The sequence below is a fragment of the Mirounga angustirostris genome, unplaced genomic scaffold, assembly GCF_029215605.1.
Source record: "Mirounga angustirostris isolate CCGP_5_RB_7025 unplaced genomic scaffold, mMirAng1.0.hap1 SCAF_3, whole genome shotgun sequence".
Classification (NCBI taxonomy): Eukaryota; Metazoa; Chordata; class Mammalia; order Carnivora; family Phocidae; genus Mirounga; species Mirounga angustirostris.
Genome location: NW_026991711.1, coordinates 58,236,466 through 58,260,832, shown reverse-complemented (window position 1 = coordinate 58,260,832; position 24,367 = coordinate 58,236,466). Strand labels below are relative to the sequence as shown.

General features: G+C 34.2%; 1 protein-coding gene across 3 annotated transcripts in view; it reads right to left on the bottom strand.

Moving 5' to 3' along the window:
• The window catches only part of FNDC3A (fibronectin type III domain containing 3A), a 158,823-nt gene that overhangs the window by 116,258 nt on the left and 18,198 nt on the right, over positions 1-24,367 (bottom strand). For 2 of the 3 annotated variants that reach the window (XM_045869418.3, XM_045869419.3), the window contains exon 2: positions 18,971-19,107. In XM_045869418.3, the coding sequence (XP_045725374.1) occupies positions 18,971-19,069 (99 nt within the window). In that variant the 5' untranslated portion in view covers positions 19,070-19,107. Of the gene's footprint in view, positions 1-18,303; positions 18,520-18,970; positions 19,108-24,367 lie in introns of those variants that run through there. The other variant, XM_064586114.1, reaches the window with a different exon arrangement.

Sequence of the window (24,367 nt, the reverse complement as noted above, 5' to 3'; positions counted from 1 at the left end):
TTTTTCTACCTCTGTAAAAATTGTCACTGGAATTTTGATAGGGACTGCAATGATTCTTAAGATGACTTTAGGTAGTATGGATATTTTAACAACACTAATCCTTCCAATCCACGAACATGGGCTACCTTTCCATTTATTTGTGTCTTCTTCAATTTCTTTCAATGTTTTGTAGTTTTCAGGGTAGAGATCTTTCATCTCCTTGGTTAATATTTCAGGCAAAGACTGAAAGACCCTCACTTCGGGCGCCTGGGTGGCTCAGTCAGTTGAGTGACTGCCTTTGGCTCAGGTCATGATCCCAGAGTCTGGGGATCGAGTCCCACGTCAGGCTCCCTGCTCAGCGGGGCGTCTGCTTCTCCCTCTGACTCTACCCCCTCTTGTGCTCTCTCTCTCAAATAAATAAATAAATAAATAAATAAATAAATAAATAAATAAATAAGATCTTAAAAAAAAAAAAGACCCTCACTTCAAGAGAAGTAGGTAAGAAGTAGGGTTAATGGAAAACACAAAATAAATTATTAGAAATAATCCAAATATATTAATAAAATAAATATAAATGGACTAACTTGCATATTAAAAAGAGAGAAAATAAAATTAGATTTAAAAATGTTACAGAGAGGGGTGCCTGGGTGGCTCAGGTCATGATCTTGGCGTCCTGGAATCGAGCCTCACATCCGGCTACCCACTTAGTGGGGATTCTGCTTCTCCCTCTCCCTCTGTCCCTCCCCCCGCTCATGGTCTCTCTCTCTCAAATGAATAAAATCTTTAAAAAAAAAAGCTACAGAGTGAAAATGCCAAACCCACTATTTTGGTGGTCTATTTTTTTTTTTTAAGATTTTATTTTATTTATTTATTGGAGAGAGAGAGAGAGGACAAGAGAGGGTACGGTCAGAGGGAGAAGCAGACTCCCTGCCGAGCAGGGAGCCCAATATGGGGCTCGATCCCGGAACTCCAGGATCATGACCTGGGCTGAAGGCAGTCGCTTAACCAACTGAGCCACCCAGGTGCCCTTGGTGGTCTATTTTAATACCTTTCTCAGTGATTAACAGAACAAGTACACAACAATCATCAAGGATATGGAAGATCTTAACACCACCACCAATAATCTTGGTTTAATGGCCATGTAAAGAATATTGCACCTAACAATTAGAAAATATATATTCTTTTTAAGCACATATGGAATTGACATAAAAATGAAAAGAATGGACTATCAAGAACATCATAAATCAAGTCTTACAAACTTGAAAGAATCAATATTACATGTCCTCTATTTACAGTTAAATTAGAATTACTAATTGAAAAATACATTTGCAAATTTTAAAAAGCTTCAGTAATTTGTGGATTAAGGAAGAAATCATAACAAAAAACCAGAAAATAGCAGTGAAATGTAACCAAAACATTGTATGTTAAAACCTGGAATATAGGCAAAATTTTATTTATCAAAAAACATAGACCTTTAAATACTTACAACAGAAAAGACTGAAAATTAATAAGTGTCCAAGTAAGTGCAAAAAGGCAGAGTTAACTCAAAGAAAAAAAAAAAGGAAACAAAATAAGAACAGAAATAATGACTCAACACAAGAAACGCTGGAAGATGAGAAAATAGCTTTAACAGAAATCACAGTGAAGGATAAACAAGAGAAAAAAATTTAAGAGAAAAAAGTAGTCAGTCACCTTTTCCGGCTAGGGAATTTTTATTTTCCCCCAAGAAGATTCTTGAACGTTGGGAGACTTTATGCAAGTAGATGGCTTTAAAATGCATTTTATAAAATCTAGGAACTTATCTCTCTACATAGGTTTTATTTAGGGGGCTAGCTCCTTATTACTCTATTATCTCAAATGTCATCTTTTTAGAAAAATCTGCCCTGACCATCAAATTCCAAGGTATGCTCACATACTTTCTACCATATCTATCTATTTTATTTTTTACCTAGCACTTATCACTAACTGAAATTATTCTGTGCAGTTATTTGGTTAGTGGCTTACTGAGCAATTTCTATTCCACTGGAACAAAAGCCCTCTGAAAGCCAACATCTTGACTTGTCTTACAAAATGCTATACCCTGGAGTTTGGCTCATAATACGTTTTCAATAAACTTCTGTTTAATGCATTAAATAGATAAACAGTGAGGACTGGGAGTCATTCATTCATTTGACAAATATTTATTGAGGTCTTATTACAGGTGAGACTCTATTCTAGGTAATGGGTATAAAGTAGTAAACAAAATGGACAAAAATATCTGCCTTCTTGTTACTGCAGAGAAAGAAAGTTATAGGATTCAAGTTATACCACTGAATTATACCAATAAAGAAAATTATTTTTAAGTCTAAAAAAAATGTGGGCTGATTAGGAGAAATTCATACACACACCCCGTTGAAAATCACTTCACTTGCCAACATCACACATCAAACCAGAGCTACTCTTTGTAATAAAGGTGCATGCCTGAATTCTAAGCACACTCAGATTTCTGGCAACTAATCAGAAGATTTTGTCCAGGTTCAAAATGCAGAATTCACGTATCTTCAAATTACCTAGATTCCTACATCATTTTATATTCATCTGCACAAATAGTGTAAATTTTCCATAACCTTATTATAAATAGTACAATGTGATAAGGAAAAGAAGAGAAGAACTATGAATGGTAGTTATTCTACCTGAGGTAAAATATTGCCACAAAGCTGCATAATCATAATAGCACAGCTTCTTAACATAGATTATCTAATTTAGTGACCAGAGAAATCTTACAAAGTAACTCTCAGAAGTGTGACAGGTGAGGAACCCTGGTAAATTATCCATCATTTTGTGATTCACATCATTGATGCCTCTATTTGCAAAGGGATATATTAGAGAGCAAATTTTACAAATACAGTATCATAAATTGATTACTTAGTACTTTATTGGACTTTAACAATGAAATTCTTCAATATCTTCAAATTTCACAGAAACTAATGATTTATGCTCTTAGGTTTATACTTATCTCAAATGCACTGCCGGTCCTTCAATCCCTAACCCCTTTAAGAAATCAAGTTCAGTCTTGACAGTTTCACTATACTCTTTATAAAATATACTCAAACATGTTTCTCTTCCCTAATCAGTTTCTTTCACCTCTTATTACATGCTTAATAATAGATTTGATGCCAGGTACAAGACTCTACTGATAGGATATATCAGCCAGCCAGTTTTCCTTTATCATCCTTTAGTGAAATGCTGGGCACGTCTAATGCCTGGTAACATTGCCAGGCATTAGACATCTAATGCCAATAACATTCCATTGTATGAATATATCACATTTATCCATTCATCTGTTGATGGACATCTGGATTGTTTCCACCTTTTGGCTATTATGAATAGTGGTGTATAAGTTTTTACGTGGACATATGTTTTCATTTCTCTTGAGTATATACCTACGAACAGAACTGCTGGTCATATAGTAACTAAGATTAATTGAGTTAACGGCCAGACTATTCTCCAAAGTGGATTCCCAGTTTACATTCCCACCAACAGTGTATGAGGATTCCAATTTTTCCACATCTTGACAACACTTGTTATTATCTGACTTTTTGATTCTAGCCATTCTATTGGGCATCTCATTGTGCTTTTGATCTGCATTTCTCTAATGATTAATGATGTGGAGCAACTCTTCATATGCTTAATGCCCATGTCTATAATTTTTCTGAAGAAATTACCATTTAAAACATTTGCCCACTTTTTAATTGGGTTGTCATTTTACTGTTGTAAGAGTTCTGTATGTATTCTGAATGAGCCCCTTTTCAGATAGGTATAGGATTTGTAAATATTTATAGGATCTGTATGTATTCTGAATGAGCCCCTTTTCAGATAGGTATAGGATTTGTAAAAAAAAAAAAAAAAAGGCTGTCTTTTCAGTTTCTTGATAGTGCCTCTTGAAATACAACATTTTTCAATTTTGATGAAATACACTATAGTTCACTTTTTCTTTTGTGTTGTTAGTATCCCATCTAGGAAACTACTGCCTAATTCATGAAGATCTGCCCCTATGTTTAACAGTTTTAAAGTTCAGTGCTTATTTTAGAAGCTTGATTTAATTTTTGTATACAGTATGAGGTACACGTCCATCTTCATGCTTTTGCATGTGGGTATCCAGTTATTTCAGAACCATTTGTTAAAAAGACTATTTTTTCCCCATTGAATCATCAGGCATCCTTGTGAAAGTCAACTAACCATAAATATAAGGGTTTGTCTCAGGACTTTTTTTTTTTTTTTTTAAAGATTTTATTTATTTGACAGAGAGAGACACAGAGAGAGAGGGAACACAAGCAGGGGGAGTGGGAGAGGGAGAAGCAGGCTCTCCACGGAGCAGGGACCCTGATGTGGGGCTCAATCCCAGGACCCTTGGGATCATGACCTGCGCCGAAGGCAGATGCTTAATGACTGAGGCATCCAGGCGCCTCCATTTCAGAACTCTTAATTCTACTCCACTGATCTCTCTATATATCTATCATTATGCCAGTACCACACTGTCTTGATTACTGTGGCTTTATAGCAAGTTTTAAAATTAGAAAATGTTGAGTCCTGCAGCTTTGTTCTTCTTTTTAAAGACTGGTTGGATATTCTGGGTCCTTTGTATTTCCATATGAATTTCTGATGTACTTGTCAATTTCTACAAATACTCAGCTGGGATTTTGCCAGGTAATGTGTTGAATCTGGACAATTTAGATGGTGCTGCCATCTTAACAATCTTAACAATATTCTATCATCATGAGTTTTCTTTCCATTTAAGTTCCCCTTTCAATGGTGCTTTGCAATTTTCAGTGTATAAGTCTTATACACCTTTTGTTAAATTTCTTCCTACATATTTTATTCTTTTTGATACTATTATAAGTGGAAATGTTTTCTTAATTTCATTTTCAGATTAGTCATTGCTAGTTTAGAAATACAACTGATTCTTCTACAATGAACTTGTATGCTACAACCTTGCTGAACTCATTAATTCTAGTAATTTTTAAGTGGATTTTAGGATTTTCTTTTTACAAGATCATGTCACCTGAGAATAAAGAAAGTTTTATTCTTTTTCTAATCTGGATGCCTTTAATTCCTTTACTTGCTTATTTGCCTTAGCTGGAATTTCCAGCATAATGTTGAAAAGTAGTGAGAGCAGGACATCCATGTCTTATTCTCAATCTTAGGGAAAAAGCATTCAGTCTTTCACCATTAAATATGTTAGCTGTTGGTTTTTTTTTTTTTTAATAGATGCCCTTTATGAGATTGAGGAAATTCCTTTCTATTTCTAGTTTACTGAGTATTTTTATCATAAAAGGGTTTGAATTTTGTCAAATTCTTTTTCTGAGTCTATCAAATAGATGATCATGTAGTTTTTGCCCCTTTTCTATTACTCACGTATTAGACTGACCGCTTTATGTATGCTAAACCCATTTTGCATTCCTGGACTAAAACCTATTTAGTTGTAGTATATAATCCATTTTATACATTTCTGGGTTTGGGTTGCTAGTATCTTGAAGATCTTGTGTCTATATTCATAAGGAATACTGATCTGTAGTTTTCTTATGTCTCTGTCTGGTTTGAGGTTGGTGCTAATTCTCCTTTAAACATTTAGTGGTATTCATCAATGAGGCATATGGGTCTGGGCTTTCCTTTGTGGAAATTTTTTTGGTTATAAATTCAATCTCTTTACTTGCTATAGCTCTATTCAGATTTTTAGTATTTTTCTTAAGTCAATTTGGTAGTTGTGCCTTTCTAGGTATTTGTCTAGTTCAGATAGGTTATGTTTGCATAATTGTTCACAGTATTCCCTAATAATCCTTTTTGCATCTATAAGATCTGTAGTAATGTCTCTGCTTTCATTCTTGATTTTAGTAAAGTGAGTCTTCTTTCCAGTAGGTCTAAAGGGTTGTCGATTTTGTGATCTTACCAAAGAATTAACTTTTGGTTTTGTTGATTTTTCTCTATTTTTCTAGTCTCTAGTTCATTTATTCCCACTCTAACCTTTACTTCCTTTTGCTTGCTTTGGGTTTAGTTGGCCTTTTTTTCTAGTTTCTTAAGGTTGGGTTATTGATTTGAAATCTTTCTTTTTTGTTAACATAGGCTTTCAAAGCTGTAAGTTTCCATCTTAGCACTGCTTTAGCTATATCCCATAAATTTTGGTAGGTTGCTCTTTTGTTTTCATTCATCCAAAAGTATTTTCTAATTTTCCTCGTGATTTCTTTCAGTGGTTATTTAGGAATGTACTGTTTAATTTCCATATATTTGTTAATTTCCCCAATTCTATTCTGTTATTGAGTTCTAATTTTATTCCATTTTGGTTAGAGAATATACTTTGTATTATTTCTGTCTTTTAAGATTTACTGATACTTGTTTTATGGCCTAGCATATAATCTATTGTGAACAGCAATCCATGTGCACTTGAGAAGATTATAGATTCTGCTGTTGGATGGAGTGTTCTACAGATGTCTGTTAGAGCTGGTAGGTTTTACAGTGTTGTTCCAGTCTTCTATTTACTTATCTTCTGCCTAGTTGTTCTATTCATCATTGAAAGTCTGAAGTCTCCAATTACTATTGTTCAATTGTCTATTTCTCTCTTCGATTCTGCCAATTTTTAATTCAGGTATTTTAGGGCTCAGTTGTTAGGTACAGAGTGAACCTTTTACCATTATAAAATGTCCTTGTCTCTAGTAACATTTTTTTGTCTTAAAAAGTCTATTTGGGATGCCTGGGTGTCTCAGTCAGTTAAGCGTCTGCCTTCAGCTCAGGTCATGATCCCAGGGTCCTGGGATCGAGTTCCACATGGGGCTCCCAGCAGGAAGCCTGTTTCTCCCTCTCCCCTGGCTCCTCCCCTGTGCTCATGCGCTCTCTCTGTCAAACAAATAAAATCTTAAAAAAAAAGTCTATTTGTCTGATACAAGTACAACCATTCACCTTGCTAGAGTTTATACTGCATGTCTTCTTCCATCTTTTAAATTTCAACCTATTTTTGTCTTTGATTTAAAGAGTATCCCTTATAGATCCAGCACACAGATCATGGGTTTTTATCCATTATGTCAATCTGTCTTTTCATTGCCATGTTTACTTCATTTAGATTTAATGGAATTTCTGATGAAGTATAGTTTATATTTTGCTCTTTTTCTTCTATGTAATTATGTCTTTTTTGTTCTCCAATTCTTCTATACTGCTTTTTCTTTCTTTTTTTTTTGGTGTCAAACATTTCTCGTGCCCCATTTTAATTCTCTGTTTCTTTTACTACATTTCTTTCTTTTTTATTTTCTTAGTAGATGCTCTGGGGATTACAATTAACTTCTTAATTTATAACAATCGAATTGAGATTAATTCCAGTTTCAATTATATATAAAAACTTTGCTCTTCTATAGTTGTTTTTTTTTTTTTAAAGATTTTATTTATTTATTTGAGAGAGAGAATGAGAGAGAGAGAGAGCACATGAGGGGGGGAGGGTCAGAGGGAGAAGCAGACCCCCTGCTGAGCAAGGAGCCCGATATGGGACTCGATCCCAGGACTCCAGGATCATGACCTGAGCCGAAGGCAGTCGCTTAACCAACTGAGCCACCCAGGCGCCCTATAGTTCAGTTTTTTGCCCCCTCCTTTGTGCTATTATTTTAATACTATTTACATCCTTATACATTATAAGCCAATCCATAGTATATAATTATTTATTGCGTATGTCTTTTGAATCAGACAGAAGAATTAAAAATAAAATATACTTCCCTATCTTTTGAGCACACCTATGTAGTTACTTTTACTGGTGCTCTTTACTTCATATGGATTCATTTACTGTCTTGTGAATAGTCTTACTGAATGCAAGCAAAGAGTGTTAAAAAAGCATTCACTAACCATTCCTATAAGCCATTCCTAACCATTTCTGAATTGCTTTATTAGTATCAACTGAATCACTATTTACCTAGAACCAAATGTTTTCAATTTTTGAATTTAAATTCAACTTCCTTTCTTAACCCAAAGTGACTTAGACTAGGGATCAGAAGACACATTCTAGGGTCAACTCTGCCACTAAGTGTGTAACCTTGGATAAGTTAGTTAATGGTGAACTTTATTTAGTTTTTCCACGTGTAAAAATGTGAATTGGACTATTTTTCCTATACTCTCAGTTTGGAAATTCCATAATCTCATCATATTATTTTTCTAAAAAACAAAATTATCAGGTTTTCCCCATTATTTCCACTTCCACAGTTGGTATTCTCTAAATCCTCATTACTTTCTGCCTGATGGGGTGGCGAGATAAGTCAATCAATGGTTTTTTTTTTTTTAGTATTTCCCCACCCCATTCTACTTAATTGTGTAGTTAAGTAGAAAAATTTTCCCCAAGGAAAATCATCCCATTGATCTACTTGTAAACTTTACTGATTACCTATTGCTTATTATCTCAAATCCAAAACTTAGAGCATTTAAAACTCTTTATCAACTATCTTATCTGTAATGTCTAAGCTTATGTCTTTCATTTCAAACATACGGAAAAGTAGAGAGTATTATACCAGTTTCTGGAATCAACCAGATTTACCATGCTGCCAAAGTGCCTCAAATGCCCTTTGGAAAGAGACATGTTAAGTTTTACAGACTTTTTTTTTTTTCCTGAACTGTGATATATCTTTCTTATCGTTTTTTTTTTTCTTTTAAGATTTTATTTATTAGAGAGTGAGCAAGAGAGACAGAGAGATGGAGAGAATGAGTTGGGGAGAGGGGCAGAGGGAGAAGCAGACTCCCTGCAAAGCAGGGAGCCCGACATGAGACTCGATCCCAGGACTCTGGGATCATGACGAGTCCTGGGATCATGACCTGAGCTGAAGGCTGATGCTTAACTGACTGAGCCACCCGGGTGCCCCTTTTATCCTTGTTTTAATATTCTTAATATGCATGCCTGAATCCAGTATTAGTATATACCATCATTTTTGTGAGTTTTTTAGTTTATATCGGTGGCATCATGTTTTACATATACCTTTCTAATTTGCTATTTTACTCAATACTATACTTTTGAGATTCATCCATAGTATAATCCATGCAAAGGAATGTTGGTATATAATACTCCATTGTATGAATCCTCCAAATTCCATTCATTTCTCTACTAATGGATATTTATATTATGTCCAGATCTTTTATTATTACAAAACACAATAAACAGTCTTGCAAATGTGCCCTTATACACATGTAAGATTTTCTGTAGGATAAATATCTAGAAGTATATATGTTAGATTTTAGATATGCGCTTTTTCAGCTTTATTAAATATTACCAGATCGTTCCTCCAAAAAGGTTGTGCCAGCAGTGTGTAAGGGATTACACTGATCTACAAGCCTTTCTATACTATCAGATTTCTTAATATTTTACATCCTGAGGTTTTAATTTGCATTTCCCTCCTTCAAAACATAGCTCCAACCTCCTTTCTTCCCCTAAAGCCTTACTCTCATGAATTACCCCCAAGAAGATAGGGTACTTTGTCTGTATATAGGTAGTGTGTGGCCAACTTCGCAGTTAACGTGAAATTCTTTTCTTTATGCAATAAGTAGTCATTACCGTGCCAGTTAAGTTAGCCACATGTTTTTAACTTTAAAATGCCAGTTTCAATATTACATAGGTATGAAGACTATTAAGTGGCCAATAATATGTTTTATAGACACAAATGAGACATTGGGATTGATGCTTACTAGTTAAATGATAGGTATTTTATTCACACATTTCCTAAAAAGAAGGCATAATGGATAATTTAGAGCCATGCTGAAATAGAAAAAGAAAATACTTCCCTCAAGTGTAATTTAGTATTTCCTAGACAATAGTGATGAGAAAAGCTTTTTACATCACTTTCAGCCCTCACCCATATACTGGGTTATAATACTGTATATAAATGGGAGGGCAAGAGGTAATACACTAATTGTAAATCATTAGGGCCAGAAATTATATCTTGTACTTAGTATTTCTTATACGACTTAATCCAGTTGTGGTTCCCATAGTAAATGCTTGTGAAATTGAATTGTATTTCAGTTCCTCAACATGCAGGATTTGTGAACTAACCATCGTATCCAATCAATTTTAAATCTAAAGATTTATAATTTGTCATACAACCATGATTCCTACCCATCCATATGAAGCAAGCAAGAGGAAGATATTTAAGAGACAATTTAAAATATGGAAGAAAATATCAATGGTGACAACAAAATACTTTTTTCTGATTACATTTTCAGGAAGGCAGAAAATGAGGGCAATATGAACCATTACTAAAATAATTACTAAACAACAAAACAACAGTATGAGTTGGTTAATTTTGAACTCATTAAAATAAATTATTTTCAAAACTGTGTCAGAAAGATGACTCTCCCCATGTCCCTCACCAAAAAAACAAAATCAAAACCAAAAAACCCCAAACTTAGGAAGTGCTCAAGAATGTCCGTAAAGAATTATTTGTGATAGCAAAACTGAAAACAATCGAAGTTTCCATTAATACTACAATGAAGCAATGAATGTATATTTATATAATGGAACTATTATGTAGCAAATACCTATGCTATAGGTGGTAACATGGATGAATCTCATACATCAATTGTTGAGCAAAAGAAACCAGAGACAAAATAATCATATTGTGTAATTCTATTTATATGCAATTCAAAAATAGGTAAAACTAATCTTTGGTTTGAGGAGGAAAATGGAGATATTGCTGGAGAGAGAGGGAGTACTTCTTGGGAAGGGGTACAAGGGAGCAGTCTCTTGGGGGTGCTGGTAAAGCTCTGTTTCTTGACCTGCGGGTGGTTATAGTGACTATATTTTTATTTTTTTAATCAGGCTACACAGAAATGATTTATACACTCTTCCAATATATGTTGGCCTTAAATAAAAGCATTCTTAGAACTTTAAGCAGTTCAGATAAAGCAAAATTTGTTCTTTCCACCTCTTTCAACTAATCCCTTTCTCCTGAAAAGAACCACTGTTAACAGAGGGGTATGTATCTGTTCAGAGCTTTTTTTCTTGTGAAATATATATATATAAATAAATGTATTTATATACAATATATATATAAATAATATAAATATATGTACATTTTAAATTGCATGTTTTTTTTCAATTGTTAGAGTTTTTTAATTGAAAAAATAATAAATTCACAACATTAAAAAAATATTCAAACAATACAAAAGGGTATATGGTAAAATGTAAACTCTTCCTTCTGGGGTCAGTCCCTGTTTATAATATTTTGTATATTTTCTCTGTCATATGTTTATATGTGTGTATATATTTCTCCCATTTACAAATATTATTTTTTGAAAAACTATACAAATGCAGCATTTCAGGAATATGCACCTTGAGTATTCTATCTGGTGATAAGATTATATCACAGTACTCTGAATATATAATCACTATAGTTTATTAATGAAGGGGAAATGTTATGAGTTGAAAATGTAGACTACAACTTTTATTTGTACATATTTGTAAGTTTGGACAAAAAATCTTCCTTTAAAAAAATCTTGCTTTATATTAAGCTAATATAAAATCATGAGAAAAATTGTCTTTGTAAGAAGCCTTTTCATTTAATATCTCTTATAGAAGTTTATAGTCAGATTCATTTTAGAGAATTTTCAGAATTCTGTAGATAATTTTCATTTGAATGTCCCTAATTTACTCAATGTTGCTTATAAGCTATTCTTTATTTCCTCCTCACTTCAGCCCAAATTGTATTTCTTAAAAGTCAACATTTTCTAAGCATCTGCCTTCGGCTCAGGTCATGCTCTCAGGGTCCTGGGAGCCCCATTCTGGGCTCCCTGTTCAGCAGGGAGTCTGCTGCCCCCCACCCCCCGCACGTGCGCTCTCTCTCAAAAAAAAAAAAAAAAAAAAAAAAAAGAAAGCCAACATTTTCTACAGGATTCTAAGGCACAGGGGTTGACTAGCTATAGTCACTTAACTAGAGGGAGAAGGTTAGGAATTATTCTAACTGTAGAATATCTAGTAGTTAATCTAACAGAATATCAATTATTTTTAGAACAGAATCCACCAAAATTCCATGACTATTATATTTTATTTAAGATATTGTTCCGTTTAGAATTTGAGGACCTAATTTTCACAACATAATTAAATATATACAGTTCATTAAAATACAAAATATTTAATATTTTGATTTCTAATTTTCTCATATTAGTTTTAATTATATGAAAACATGTTGCTATTTACTTTTCAGATGAAATAATCTGCCAATTTTTTTCTTTTTTTAAGATTGTATTTATTTATTTATTTGAGAGAGAGAATGAGAGAGTAAGTGAATGAGAGAGACAGCATGAGTAGGGGCAGAGGGAGAAGCAGACTCCCCTGCTGAGCAGGGAGCCCGATGCAGAGCCTCCATCCCAAGACCCTGCAATTATGACCTGAGCCAAAGGCAGATGCTTAACTGACTGAGCCACCCAGGTGCCCCACCAATTTTTATTTTCTTGAAAACAGGAAGAGATATATACTTTAAAAATGAGCAAATGAAATGATATTGGTACTAGTCAGTAATATTATTTTATTGTTTTGTGCCAAATATAAAAATAAATTTTAGTTTATTTACATACTGTGGAACTCTTTTTGATATTTTATGAAACTTTTTTTCTTTAAATAGACTACCTTAAAATTTACATCCAATTTATAAGTCTGATTTTATTATATCTTACAAGAACCAGTACAATATTTTGCACATAGATACTACGTGAATAAGTGAGTTGATTTTTAGTGCAGCACAGCTTAATATCATAGTTAGTTTTTAAAAATATGTGCTTATAAATATGTGATAACATAAGCAGGTTTTCAGATCTATACCTAGTGTGTAAGGCTTTTTATATCTCTAGGGAAAAGTTAATAGTTAATACTGAAATTTTAAAAAAGTATTTATTTGACTTTCTATTGTAACATCATAGAAAGTGGCATGGTACAGACATTCAGGAGAAACAAACTCTAATGGGAAAGAAGAGATTGGTTTAATGTTTAAATTCTAACCTTTCCAAAAACCTCTAAGAATGAGGATTTAGCAAACTGCTATTTTGTTTGCCAGGTAGAGCTACAGAGCAATTAGAAGACTAATTTGGGCCATGAAATTTTTTGGATTAAAGGTCTGATTAAAATTCTGCAGTCCCAAATTACTGTCACAAAGGTGTGAGCTAGTATTTTAGAGTCTCAGTAATCTCACCCCTAAGATTTACTAAATGTTTATCGTTTGGTCAGTAAAGGACTTGACTCAGTATCTGACACAATGCCAGGGCTCAAATGGTAGCTGCTATTATTTTTATTATTTCTATTAAATATCCCCCAAAGTTCAAATTCAGTTGAAGATCTTTCAAACTCTCTCAAATCCCAAACCTACTACTTCTTTTTTCCTTATTCTAGAAGATTTTATTATTTTTCCAAATATTTGCAGCTTCTCCCTAGGGCAAGATTATCCTTCCCCACCTTTCTGATGGCATGTTTGGCCATGTGACTTGCAGTGAATAATGAAACATGGGTGGAGGTCAGCATGTAGTTCACCATCATCTCTGCCATGATACCAGCAACATTCTACATACAGGCTGGGTCTCAAGGGAAAATTATGTGGAGTATAGCTACAGATAGCCTGTTAAGGACAGGTAGTATGAGCAATAAGCCTTCTGGTAAACTATTGAGGTTTACAGGCATTTGTAACCATGAAATAACTTTGCCTATCCTGATCGATAAGATTTATCTTTGTGACATAACCTTGTCACCCACCTAAATATTCAAAGAAAGAGTCTGGGAAAATTCTTACCCTCTTTCGGTTTTGTTCTACAGCCAGTTGTTCATCAATTCCGGTCAATTCTACCTCCCTAATATTTCTCAAATTGTGCATCAGTAATAGGACCTTAATCCAAGTTTTCTATTTTATCTACTACTACAATATTTTCTTTCTCCAGGTTTGCTCCCCTTAAACATTTTAATCTGCATTAGTAAGATTAATGTATTTATTTTCTTTTAAATACTTCAAATGCCTATCACAATTTTAAGTGCTTAAACAGTTCTTATTAAACTTGTAAGTGGGGGTGCATGGGTGGCTCAGCTGGTTAAGCGTCTGCCTTCAGCTCAGGTCATGATCCTAGAGTCCTGGGATCGGGCCCCGCATCGGGCTCCCTGCTCGGCGGGGAGTCTGCTTCTCCCTCCCTCTGCCTCTTTCTCTGCTCGTGCTCGCTCTGTCTCTCTCACTCACTCTCTCTCTCAAATAAATAAAATCTTTAAAAAAATAAAAATAAATAATTAAAAAAAACCTTATAAATGTGATAAAACTCAAATTTTCTTAAACACCTTAATACTGCTTAAATAAATATATACAGACCATCTCAGTAATATCAACACTCATCTCCAAACTTAACACAAAAGTATTAATAAGCATGAGTTTGATTTACTTCACCATTTCTATACTTAAGTCAGAGAAAACTCTAGGCCCAAAAGGCTTCACTGAATAAGTTCTACCACATATTCAAGGAAGGTATCTGAGTTGTTTTTTTTTTTTAAGATTCTACATATAAGTGAGATTATACAGTATTTGTCTTTCTCTGACTTAGTTCACTTTGCATAATGCCTTCAAGGTCCATCCATCTTGTGGCAAATGGCAGGATTTCCTTCTTTTTTAGGACTGCGTAATATTCTACTGTATGTACGTGTGTGTGTGTGTGTGTGTGTACAAACACACATACCATAACTTCTTTACCCATTCATCCACTGATAGACACTTAAGATTGTTTCCATGTCTTGGCTACTGTAAATGATGCTGCAATGAACATGAGGGTGCAGATAACTTTCTGAGTTAGTTATTTCATTTCTTTCAGATGAATACCTAGAAGTAGAATTGCTGATCATATGGTAGTTCTAGTTTTAATTTTTTGAGGAACCCCCAGGCTATTTTCCAGAGTGGCTGGACCAATCTACATTCCTACCAACAGTGCATAAGAGTTCCCTTTACTCTGTATCCTCACCAACACTTGTTATTTCTTGTCTGCCACAGTTACTAAAACTAGCCAATCCTAAGCTGTCACTCTACCCTGCTTTGCCTTTCCTGCAGATAACACCAATAATGGTTTTTGGGCTGGGCTTTTCTCTTGCTCTGCCTCCTGACCAAAACCTGAAGCTTTCTCCGTGGTCTGGTATAGCATATTGTGCCCCCTTCTTTTAGGAAATATAAGTAAAAAAATTCTTTCAATGGCATTAGCCTCTCCATGTTATTACCCAGTCACCTTCATAAATTAAAAGCCTGCAGATACAAGGGAGAAAATTACAAAATAAAGTAACAAAAAGATTAATGAAATGAAGAAGATTCTGGGGGGAAAAAAAAAGCCCGATAGGCTGAGTTTTGACAGATCTTAACCCAAAGTTTAAATGCATTCAATCCTTTTGGATGATAAATAAATAGAAATTAGAGAAGGTAAACTTAAATTAGGAAACTGCTGAACCACGTAAGAAACCAAAATACCTGAACTTTTCTTTTGATGGTGGCAACACTGAAGAGAGCTGGGAAAATTTCATGGTGCTTGAAGCTCAAATTCCCTAACACAGATGTGGAGGTTCTAATAGAGCTGCACAAGCACTTACACATGCTTTACCTTCTCTATCAGGAAAGGATATAATCTCAAATTAAGCACATGCTTGAGAAGGTGAAATGGTACAGCCATTTTGGAAAACCGGCTGGCAATTTCTAACAAAGTTAAACATAGCCTTACCACACAATCCAGCAGTCATGCTCTTAGGTATTTACCCACTTGAGTTGAAAACTTATGTCCATCCAAAAACCGCATATGAATGTTTAAAGCAGCTTTATTTATAATTGCTAAAAACTGGAAAGAATCAAGCTGTCCTTCAATAGGTGAATGGATCAACAAACTGGTATATTCATCAATGAAGTATTATCCAGTAATAAAAAGGAGATATTAAGCCATAAAAAGAAACTGTCTAGACCATATTGCTAAGTGAAAATAAGTTGGTCTGAAAAGGCTACATACTGTATGAACCCAACTAAATGACATTCTGGAAAAGATAAACATATAGGAACAGTAAAAGTGTTAGTGGTTGCCAAGTGGGGGAGGCAGTTGGGGAAAAGGGGATGAAGAAAGGAATGGGTAGAGTACAGGAGGATTTTTAGGGCAGTGAAACTATTCATTATGATAATGTACTGGTGATAAAAGACATTATAGTTTTGTCAAAACCTACAGAACTGTATAATACCAAGAGTGAACCTTAATGTAAACTGTGGAACTTTTATCAATATTGGCTCATTAACTGTAACAAATGTACCACACGAATATAAAACGTTAATAGGGAAAATTGTGTGGAAGATGTAGTATGAAAGAAATTCTTTGCTCAATTTTTCTGTAAATCTAAAACTGCTATAAAAATAAATTCTATTAACTAAAAAGGGTGAGGAATGGCGATTCTACAAACACAAAAAACGGTTCAGATGTTGCCACTCAGAATGAATGATAAATGTCTATTACAACTTCCCTAAAGGCAATACCAGTAGCAATGATGTCAGGTGGGATTCTTCTATAATTTATGAGCCAAAGACCCATGTATATAATATGACATACTACCAAATATAGAACCAGAAAATATTGATGAAGTGATAATGTAAGGAAAATTAATTTGATCTCAAGAGATGGAACAGAAATCATCCCATAATATATTCCCAAGAAATACTATAATATTCCCCAAAAAGTCAAGACATGGGACACTCTGTTATCCTGAATTTTTAATATCATGCATGTACATGACACTTCCCTCTGTCAAGAACTTTTAGTTTGTTTCTCTACTACAGGCACCAACCAGGTGGTATCACATATCCACAGGCAAGCTCTAACTTGGCCATGCTTGGCACACCAGTAAGTTCCTGAGTTAAGACAAAGAACTGCCTGTTGTCAAGTTTATTAACCTCCCACCTCTGTTACCTATTTTTGTTCAGTTTCTTACATTCAACCAGAGCTATCAGTCCACTCTCTTTAGTATGTATCTTTCATAACAATCTCTTAGTTTTTTGACCCACTGCTCATTATAACTATCTCTGTTGATTTAAGACCTGACTTCTGACTGGCATATCTATAGAGTTTCTCAATCTTTTAAACATTTATTGAGTGCTTCAATTCAGATTCAGCAAACATTTACTGAGTTCCTTCAGGTTCATTTCACCCTTATAGCTACAGCCACTCTAAGAAACTATTATTGCCTCCATTTTATAGAGAAGCAAACATATTCAGACAACTTAGGTCACCCAAATCAAATCTAAATCTATCAGTCAAGTCCAGCGCTCCTTCTACTCATCTTTATCTCTCTATCAAATTACAACACACTCTGCTAGTTAGAATCTAAGGCTTCACTCCACTTCCTGACCTGTTTTTCAAACCCTACCTAAAAACGTATCCCCTAGATCCACTGATAAGCAGCCCCCCGCCCCGATCCTCCAAATCCTGCTCTAGTGGCTTCTTCTATTCCCAGCTCCTTTCTCTATATCCATCTACACCACTACTGTAACATGCTAACTCTGGTGCCCTAAAGGTTTCAAGAAAAATTCTACCAATAGAATCTTCTTTTCGGGGGAAGGAGAGAAGTAAGTCAGGAGCATCGTGGTCTTGTTTCAGCCTGTTGTCTTCCCCTTTATAGACTATCAGCTATAGCAACTATATCAATGAACTGTAATTAACTGCTTAATAGATTCTTTCATGTATTAAGTTATAAAAAACTGGAAACCAGTGACTGCCCCAAGGAAATACTGGTAACTCAAGACACTCTCAGAGCCTCAAAGTAAACGGATATCTGCCACATCCATTATTTTTGCAGGAAAAAAATATATCTTAACAAACTTAACTCTGACCATAAAAAGCAAGTTTAGTGAAATGAACTTGCTGCTAAAAGCTATTTGAGCACATGTGAAAATTAAAACCAAGATATACTTTTCATGCCATGCTCATACAAACCAGCAAAATTCAGAACCCAAGCCATCTGCTCTTGATTTTTCAATAGCAAAGTTAACAAAGTAGCCTTTTAATCTTGTAAGCCAATCATAATTGTCCACTACAGATGCTAAGTTTGTAAATTAACAAAATACTTTTTTTCTTAATTTCCCAAGGAGGTAGGAATAATTGGTTAGGATCAAAACCTTTGAGTGTGATCTTGAGACTGTCTAAAACTCATTTTGTTTCATCTGCAAAACAAGGACAGGTATATCTACCTCATAAGATTATTGAAAGAATAAGATCATGAAATTCCTAGCACAACGTTTTTTACACAGTGAGGACTCAAAATGTTCCTTCTTCTCATTATTATTATGTCCTTAGTCTTTGTTTCCTCACCTGTAATATTAAAATCTCTACAGGGCAGTTGTGAGAATTAAACACGTTGCTTGGTACATCATAGATATTTATGAAAGCCCATCATTCCCATCCTGTCAGCATTGCTGGGGGAATCAGGAGTCAAAAAACTACAAAACTACATTTATAAAGCCCTGGGCTGGAGAAAAAAATATACCAGCTCTCAGGAATTACATGTTTGCTTTTGGGAGGGGGAGTCTGTGAGGAGAGAAAAGTAGGAAGAAAAAGAAGACACAGTTTTATTATTGGATAATGTAGACAGTCATTTAATCACATAATTCAGTCATGATTTTATAATGATTTGAAGTAATGATTTATAATAATCATTAAAGTGCAGGCTAAACTTAGTTAAAAACCAATCAGGGACTAATACATTGTCTAAAGTAAAACAAAAACAACTTTAGTGGCAACTAAAGATACATACAAGATATTTAAACATTAATTAGTGAGAAATTTTAGAAGAAACTTCAAAAACAGTCTCATTATTTCATTGTTTTATGAAACCAAAACAACATTTTGAACTGGAGTGTAAAAGATGAATTAACAGGAACCTACTATTGTGAAGTTTCATTCTGTTTTAAATTTTGCACTCTTTTGAAAGAAATACATGTGTACAAACATAAAGAAATACACATTTCATTTTCCTTACCTGTTGTGTTCCATCTGCACTTACAATAGGGGCAGATAGAAGAGAAATATCACTACTTAAAATCTGAGCTGTATCCAGTAGTGGTGGGTGTTCTGCCATTATCAATAAGACATTAATATACCGGATAACTTCCAATTCTGAAAAACAAAAATACATAGCCATCTGTGTGTACATCCTTAAAAATGTATTAAAATATAATACATTCAAAATTTGTCTCATTCTTTAACCTAAAATGATATTCTTGTGAAAGAAAATTTTACAATACTTAGTCGACTACTTTTTTTCTGTCAACAGACCATTTAAGGAAATACCTTTCTTACAACTTAGCCAACTGTATGTCAGTGTAGACAGGAAACTAAGATACATTAAAACCAATATATTGGGTGCCTGGGTCGCTCAGTCAGGTAAGTGTCTGACTTGGTTTCAGCTCAGGTCAGGATCTCAGGGTCATGAGATCCTGCCCTGTGTTAGGCTCTGCGCTCAGCAAGGAGTCTGCTTGAGATTCTTTCCCCCTCCTTCTCCTTCCCTCTCTGCTTCTCCCCCACTGCTCCTCCCTGCCTGCTCACACTTTCTCTAAATAAATAAAATATTTAAAAAAAAAACAACCAATATATGAGCAGCTTCCATTTAAATTCCATGTCTGTCTCTTTATCCCTTCCACCTCTATGCAATATTTACTTAACCACCACAACTCTAGCTAGATACTAGATAATATTTAGTATGGGACAGGGAGTAAAATGCAATGACTAAGTGAGCAAATCTACCACTAATTTTTTTTCTATGAGCAGACAAGGTGATTACGAAGACCCAATCCCCTCCTCTATCACCTTTATCAGTCTCTAGAAACTACACATGAATTATGATTTGTCATTGATTCCTCAGACAAGACAATATGGTAGAAAAATTTGCTCAGGACTAGAATAAAAACCTTCAAATTTTAAGTTTTAAGCTCTGACACTGGTCTTCTGTAGTTCTGGTTTTACTATTCTTTTCTAAGTGACACCTATTTCAAAATAAACCAAATCATTACAGTGATTAAAAGCATATACATTTAGAAATCTTTGACACAGTGTCACTTATGTAAAAAGTAAAAGACTTGGTGTAAGCAAATTATGGTATATCTACCATATATAACATCCACCAATAAAATGTCAGCTAATTACAAGAAAAGCTGAACATAACTGAGCTCAATCATAAATTTTACCAAGTTCATACTAAAAAGCAAAATTACAAACATTTTTGGATGCTTGTAAGATTCTGAAATTCAGCAGTGTCAAGATATTTAACTTTTGTAAGATATTAAATTCATGTTATTTATTTTAAAGTCTTGAGTCTTTGCAGAAACTCTCATACAGGTTGATTTAACCTAAAAACAAATTTCTATTAGATATATAAAAATTGCTGTAAGATTTTTAAAAAATATTCAATACAGTTATCTACCTCGAGATTTTATACTGAAGACCACGGTATATAATATTTTATATTTAACTACTTCATAACAATGCATGTCATTAAACACATTATATGTTATAATTACATGCACATATAATATACATATATTTATACTGTTTTTAACATATACATACATATATATAAACACATGACATATGCAAACATATATAAAGGGGCAAATCTAACTTCTGGCTTAATCTGTATTGCTGTATTAAAGTCTGATAAAATCAGTGAGAAAAAAAAGTAAAAAAAAAAATCAGTGAGTAAATAATTTCACTCTGTGAATATGTAAAAAAGTTGTAAGACAGGAAAGAGTCAATGCATTATTTTCCCTCTTGCATATCAAAGAAACATTTAGGGAAGCTAAGAGGAGTAACCAGAGAACGTTTACAGATAATTCACTTTGTAAAATTAGTAAATTAAAAAAAAAAAAAAACAAACCATTGAGTACTTTTTATTTTGTCATTATATTGTTTGTAATATTTTACATAATATCTTTAGCTAAAACTGCAACCACCATTATTACTTGAATTTTAGAAAGTAATGAAGATACAACCATAATTTGGTTTCAAGAGGTGAACTGGAAGCTTACAAATACAAACACAGATTTCTTCTGAACCTCTAGTTAATTCCAAGAACAGTATTATTATAAACTGGATCTGAAGCCACATGCTATGTTTTAACATTATCATCCACTTAAGGCATTACCTCTAATTTTATTCTTTTCAAAGCTCTAACACATCAGAAGTTTATTTATGAATTGCTTTCTTGCATGGATATATCCATCACACTATATGCAAAGGTTTTATTTAAGCTTGCAAATTAGAAACTACAGCCATGCAACTGAAATGATGCATTTAGAAACCTAAAAATTCCTCTACTCCTGTGTAGAGAACACTGTCAGCTTTTCCTTTCAACCAATTTCTTCTAATTCTGTTATTTCTACTTCCTACATTCTCATCTTGTGACTACAAACACCCACTTGTTTTAAGTTATGCATCTATTTTTTTTTTAAGATTTTTTTTTATTTATTTATTTGAGAAGAATGGGAGACAGCACGAGAGGGAAGAGGGTCAGAGGGAGAAGCAGACCCCCCGCTGAGCAGGGAGCCCCACGTGGGACTCGATCCTGGGACTCCAGGATCATGACCTGAGCCGAAGGCAGTTGCTTAACCAACTGAGCCAACCAGGCGCCCCTCTATTTTGTTTTTAATACTGTAATATTTGATATATATGCAAGAGAGGGGATTTACAAATTTTCATGGAATAATAATACCCCCCCATGGCTCATTTCAAGCTATCATGGTTTAAAAACTGACCTGAAAATTCCTGATTTTTTTTTTTTTAAAGATTTTATTTACTTATTTGACAGAGACATAGTGAGAGAGGGAGCACAAGCAGGGGTAGTGGGAGAGGGAGAAGCAGGCTTCCTGCAGAACAGGGAGCCCACTGTGGGGCTTGATCCCAGGACCCTGGATCATGACCTGAGCCAAAGGCAGAAGCTTAACGACTGAGCCACCCAGGTGCCCCCAAATTCCTGATTTTTAACAATCAACTTTTGTATACAAGATGGTTCCATCATATCACTATTTATATCTAAAATCTACATATCAATATTTAATTATTTGTATAGCAATAATATAACAAAATATTAACATTTGGGAAATCTGGGTGAAGAAAAGCTAAATATCTCTATACTACTCTTGTAACTTTTAAGTCTGAAATTTTAATTAGTGTCAAATTAGACAATATTACAAAAAATTAACACCAGGTAGAATGCAGATCTGAATGTAAAAGGTAAAACAAAAAAGTTTCTAAAAGATAATACACAAGAATATCTTCATAACCATGAGAGAAAGAGTTTTTAGACAGGGTACAGATTATATTTCTTAAATCATAAAGAAAAACGAATACTGAACTTCATTAAAATGAAGAACTACTATTCATTAAGAAATATCTTTAAGAAAAATGAAAAGGCAAGCCATAGACTGAAGGAAGCTATTTTCAAAATACGTAACTGAAAAACAGCACATATTTCACATTTATACAGGCCTCCTACAAATTGATTTAAAAAAAAAAAACAACAGAAAAATGCCAAGACACTTGAATATGCTCTTCACAAAAGTGGAAATTCAAGAGATCAATAAACATATGAAAAGATTCTCAAATTCATTAACTACTAGGAAAAAGCTACTTAAAAATCATAATGAAGGGCGCCTGGGTGGCTCAGTTGGTTAAGCAACTGCCTTCGGCTCAGGTCATGATCCCAGGGTCCTGGGATCGAGTCCCACATCGGGCTCCCGGCTCAGCAGGAAGCCTGCTTCTCCCTCTCCCACTCCCCCTGCTTGTGTTCCTGCTCTCGCTGTCTCTGTCTCTGTCAAATAAATGAATAAAAATCTTAAAAAAAAAAAAATCATAATGAAATGTCTTCATATACTCCTTAGGAGTATAAAAATAAAAAAGACTGACAATATTAAGTATCAAGGAGGCTATGGGCAACTGGCACACTCAAATGGACTGAGAGTGGAAATTCATAAAATCACTTTGGAAACTACTTTGATATTATTTACCAAAGCTGAACATATAAATATTCCATGACCCAGTTATGATTCAGTTATTAGACTCCTAGTCTACCAAAAAAAAAAAAAAAATGCATGCACATATGCACCAAAAAAAGTACATGAAGGTGTATATAGCAGCACTACTCTTAACTAGTCCCTAAAATGTAAACAACTTAAATGTCCCTGGACAGTAAATGGTAAATTTTATCTAATTCATCCACTGGACTACTATACAGCAATGAAAATTAATGAACTAGTGAACAGGAAACAACACAAATAAATTTCACAAATACAATGTGAGTGAAAAACAGACAAAATACATACAGCACAACTTTATTTATAGAAAGTTCAAAACAGAATAAAACCAATCTATGGTGTTAAAAGTCAGGATAGGTGATTGTCTTTGAAGGATGGGAACTTGGAGAGGCATGAAGGCAGTTTCTGGGGTGCTGGTACAGTTCTATGTCTTGACTTGGGAGGCTGTTACGTGATAATTACCACTCTTACCACATAATTATGTGAAAATACCATTATGAATTGAGCTGTATATTGATATGTACATACTTCTCTGTGTCTACTTCAAGAAAATTATTTTTAAAAGTTAACACGACCACATGGTCATCTCAATTGATGCAAAAAAATATTTGACAAGATCCAACATCCTTTGATGATAAAAACACTCAACAAACTAGGAACAGAAGGAAACTATCTCAACATAATAAAGGCCATAGATGAAAAGCCCACAGCTAATAACATCGTGCTCAGTGGTAAAAGACTATCAGCTTTTCCTCTAAGACTGGGAACAAAGCAAGGATGCTGACTCTAACCATATCCATTCACAGTACTGGACATAGTACTGAAAATCCTAGTCGGAGCCATTAGGCATGAAAAACAAATAAAAGGTATCCAAATCGGAAAGGAAGAAGTAAAACCATCTCTGTTCACACATGACATGATCTCGTATGTAGAAAAACCTAAAGAGTCCATTAAAAACCTGTTAGAACTAGTAAATTCAGTAAAAGTGCATGGTAGGAAATGAACATAGAAAAATCAGTTGCATTTCTATATATTAACAATGAAAAATCTAAAAAAAGAAATTAAGAAAATAATTCCATTTAAAGTAGCATCAAAAAGAATAAAATACTAAGGAATAAATTTAACCCCCAAAGTGGAAGATTTGTATACTGAAAACTATAAAAATTTGCTAATAGAAATTTAAAAAGACACAAATAAATGGAAAGATCCTGTGTTCATAGATTAGAAGATTTAATACTGTTAAGAATTCGAGACTTCCCGGGGCGGCTGGGTGGCTCAGTCGTTAAGCTTCTGCCTTTGGCTCAGGTCATGATCCCAGGGTCCTGGGATCGAGTCCCACATTGGGCTCC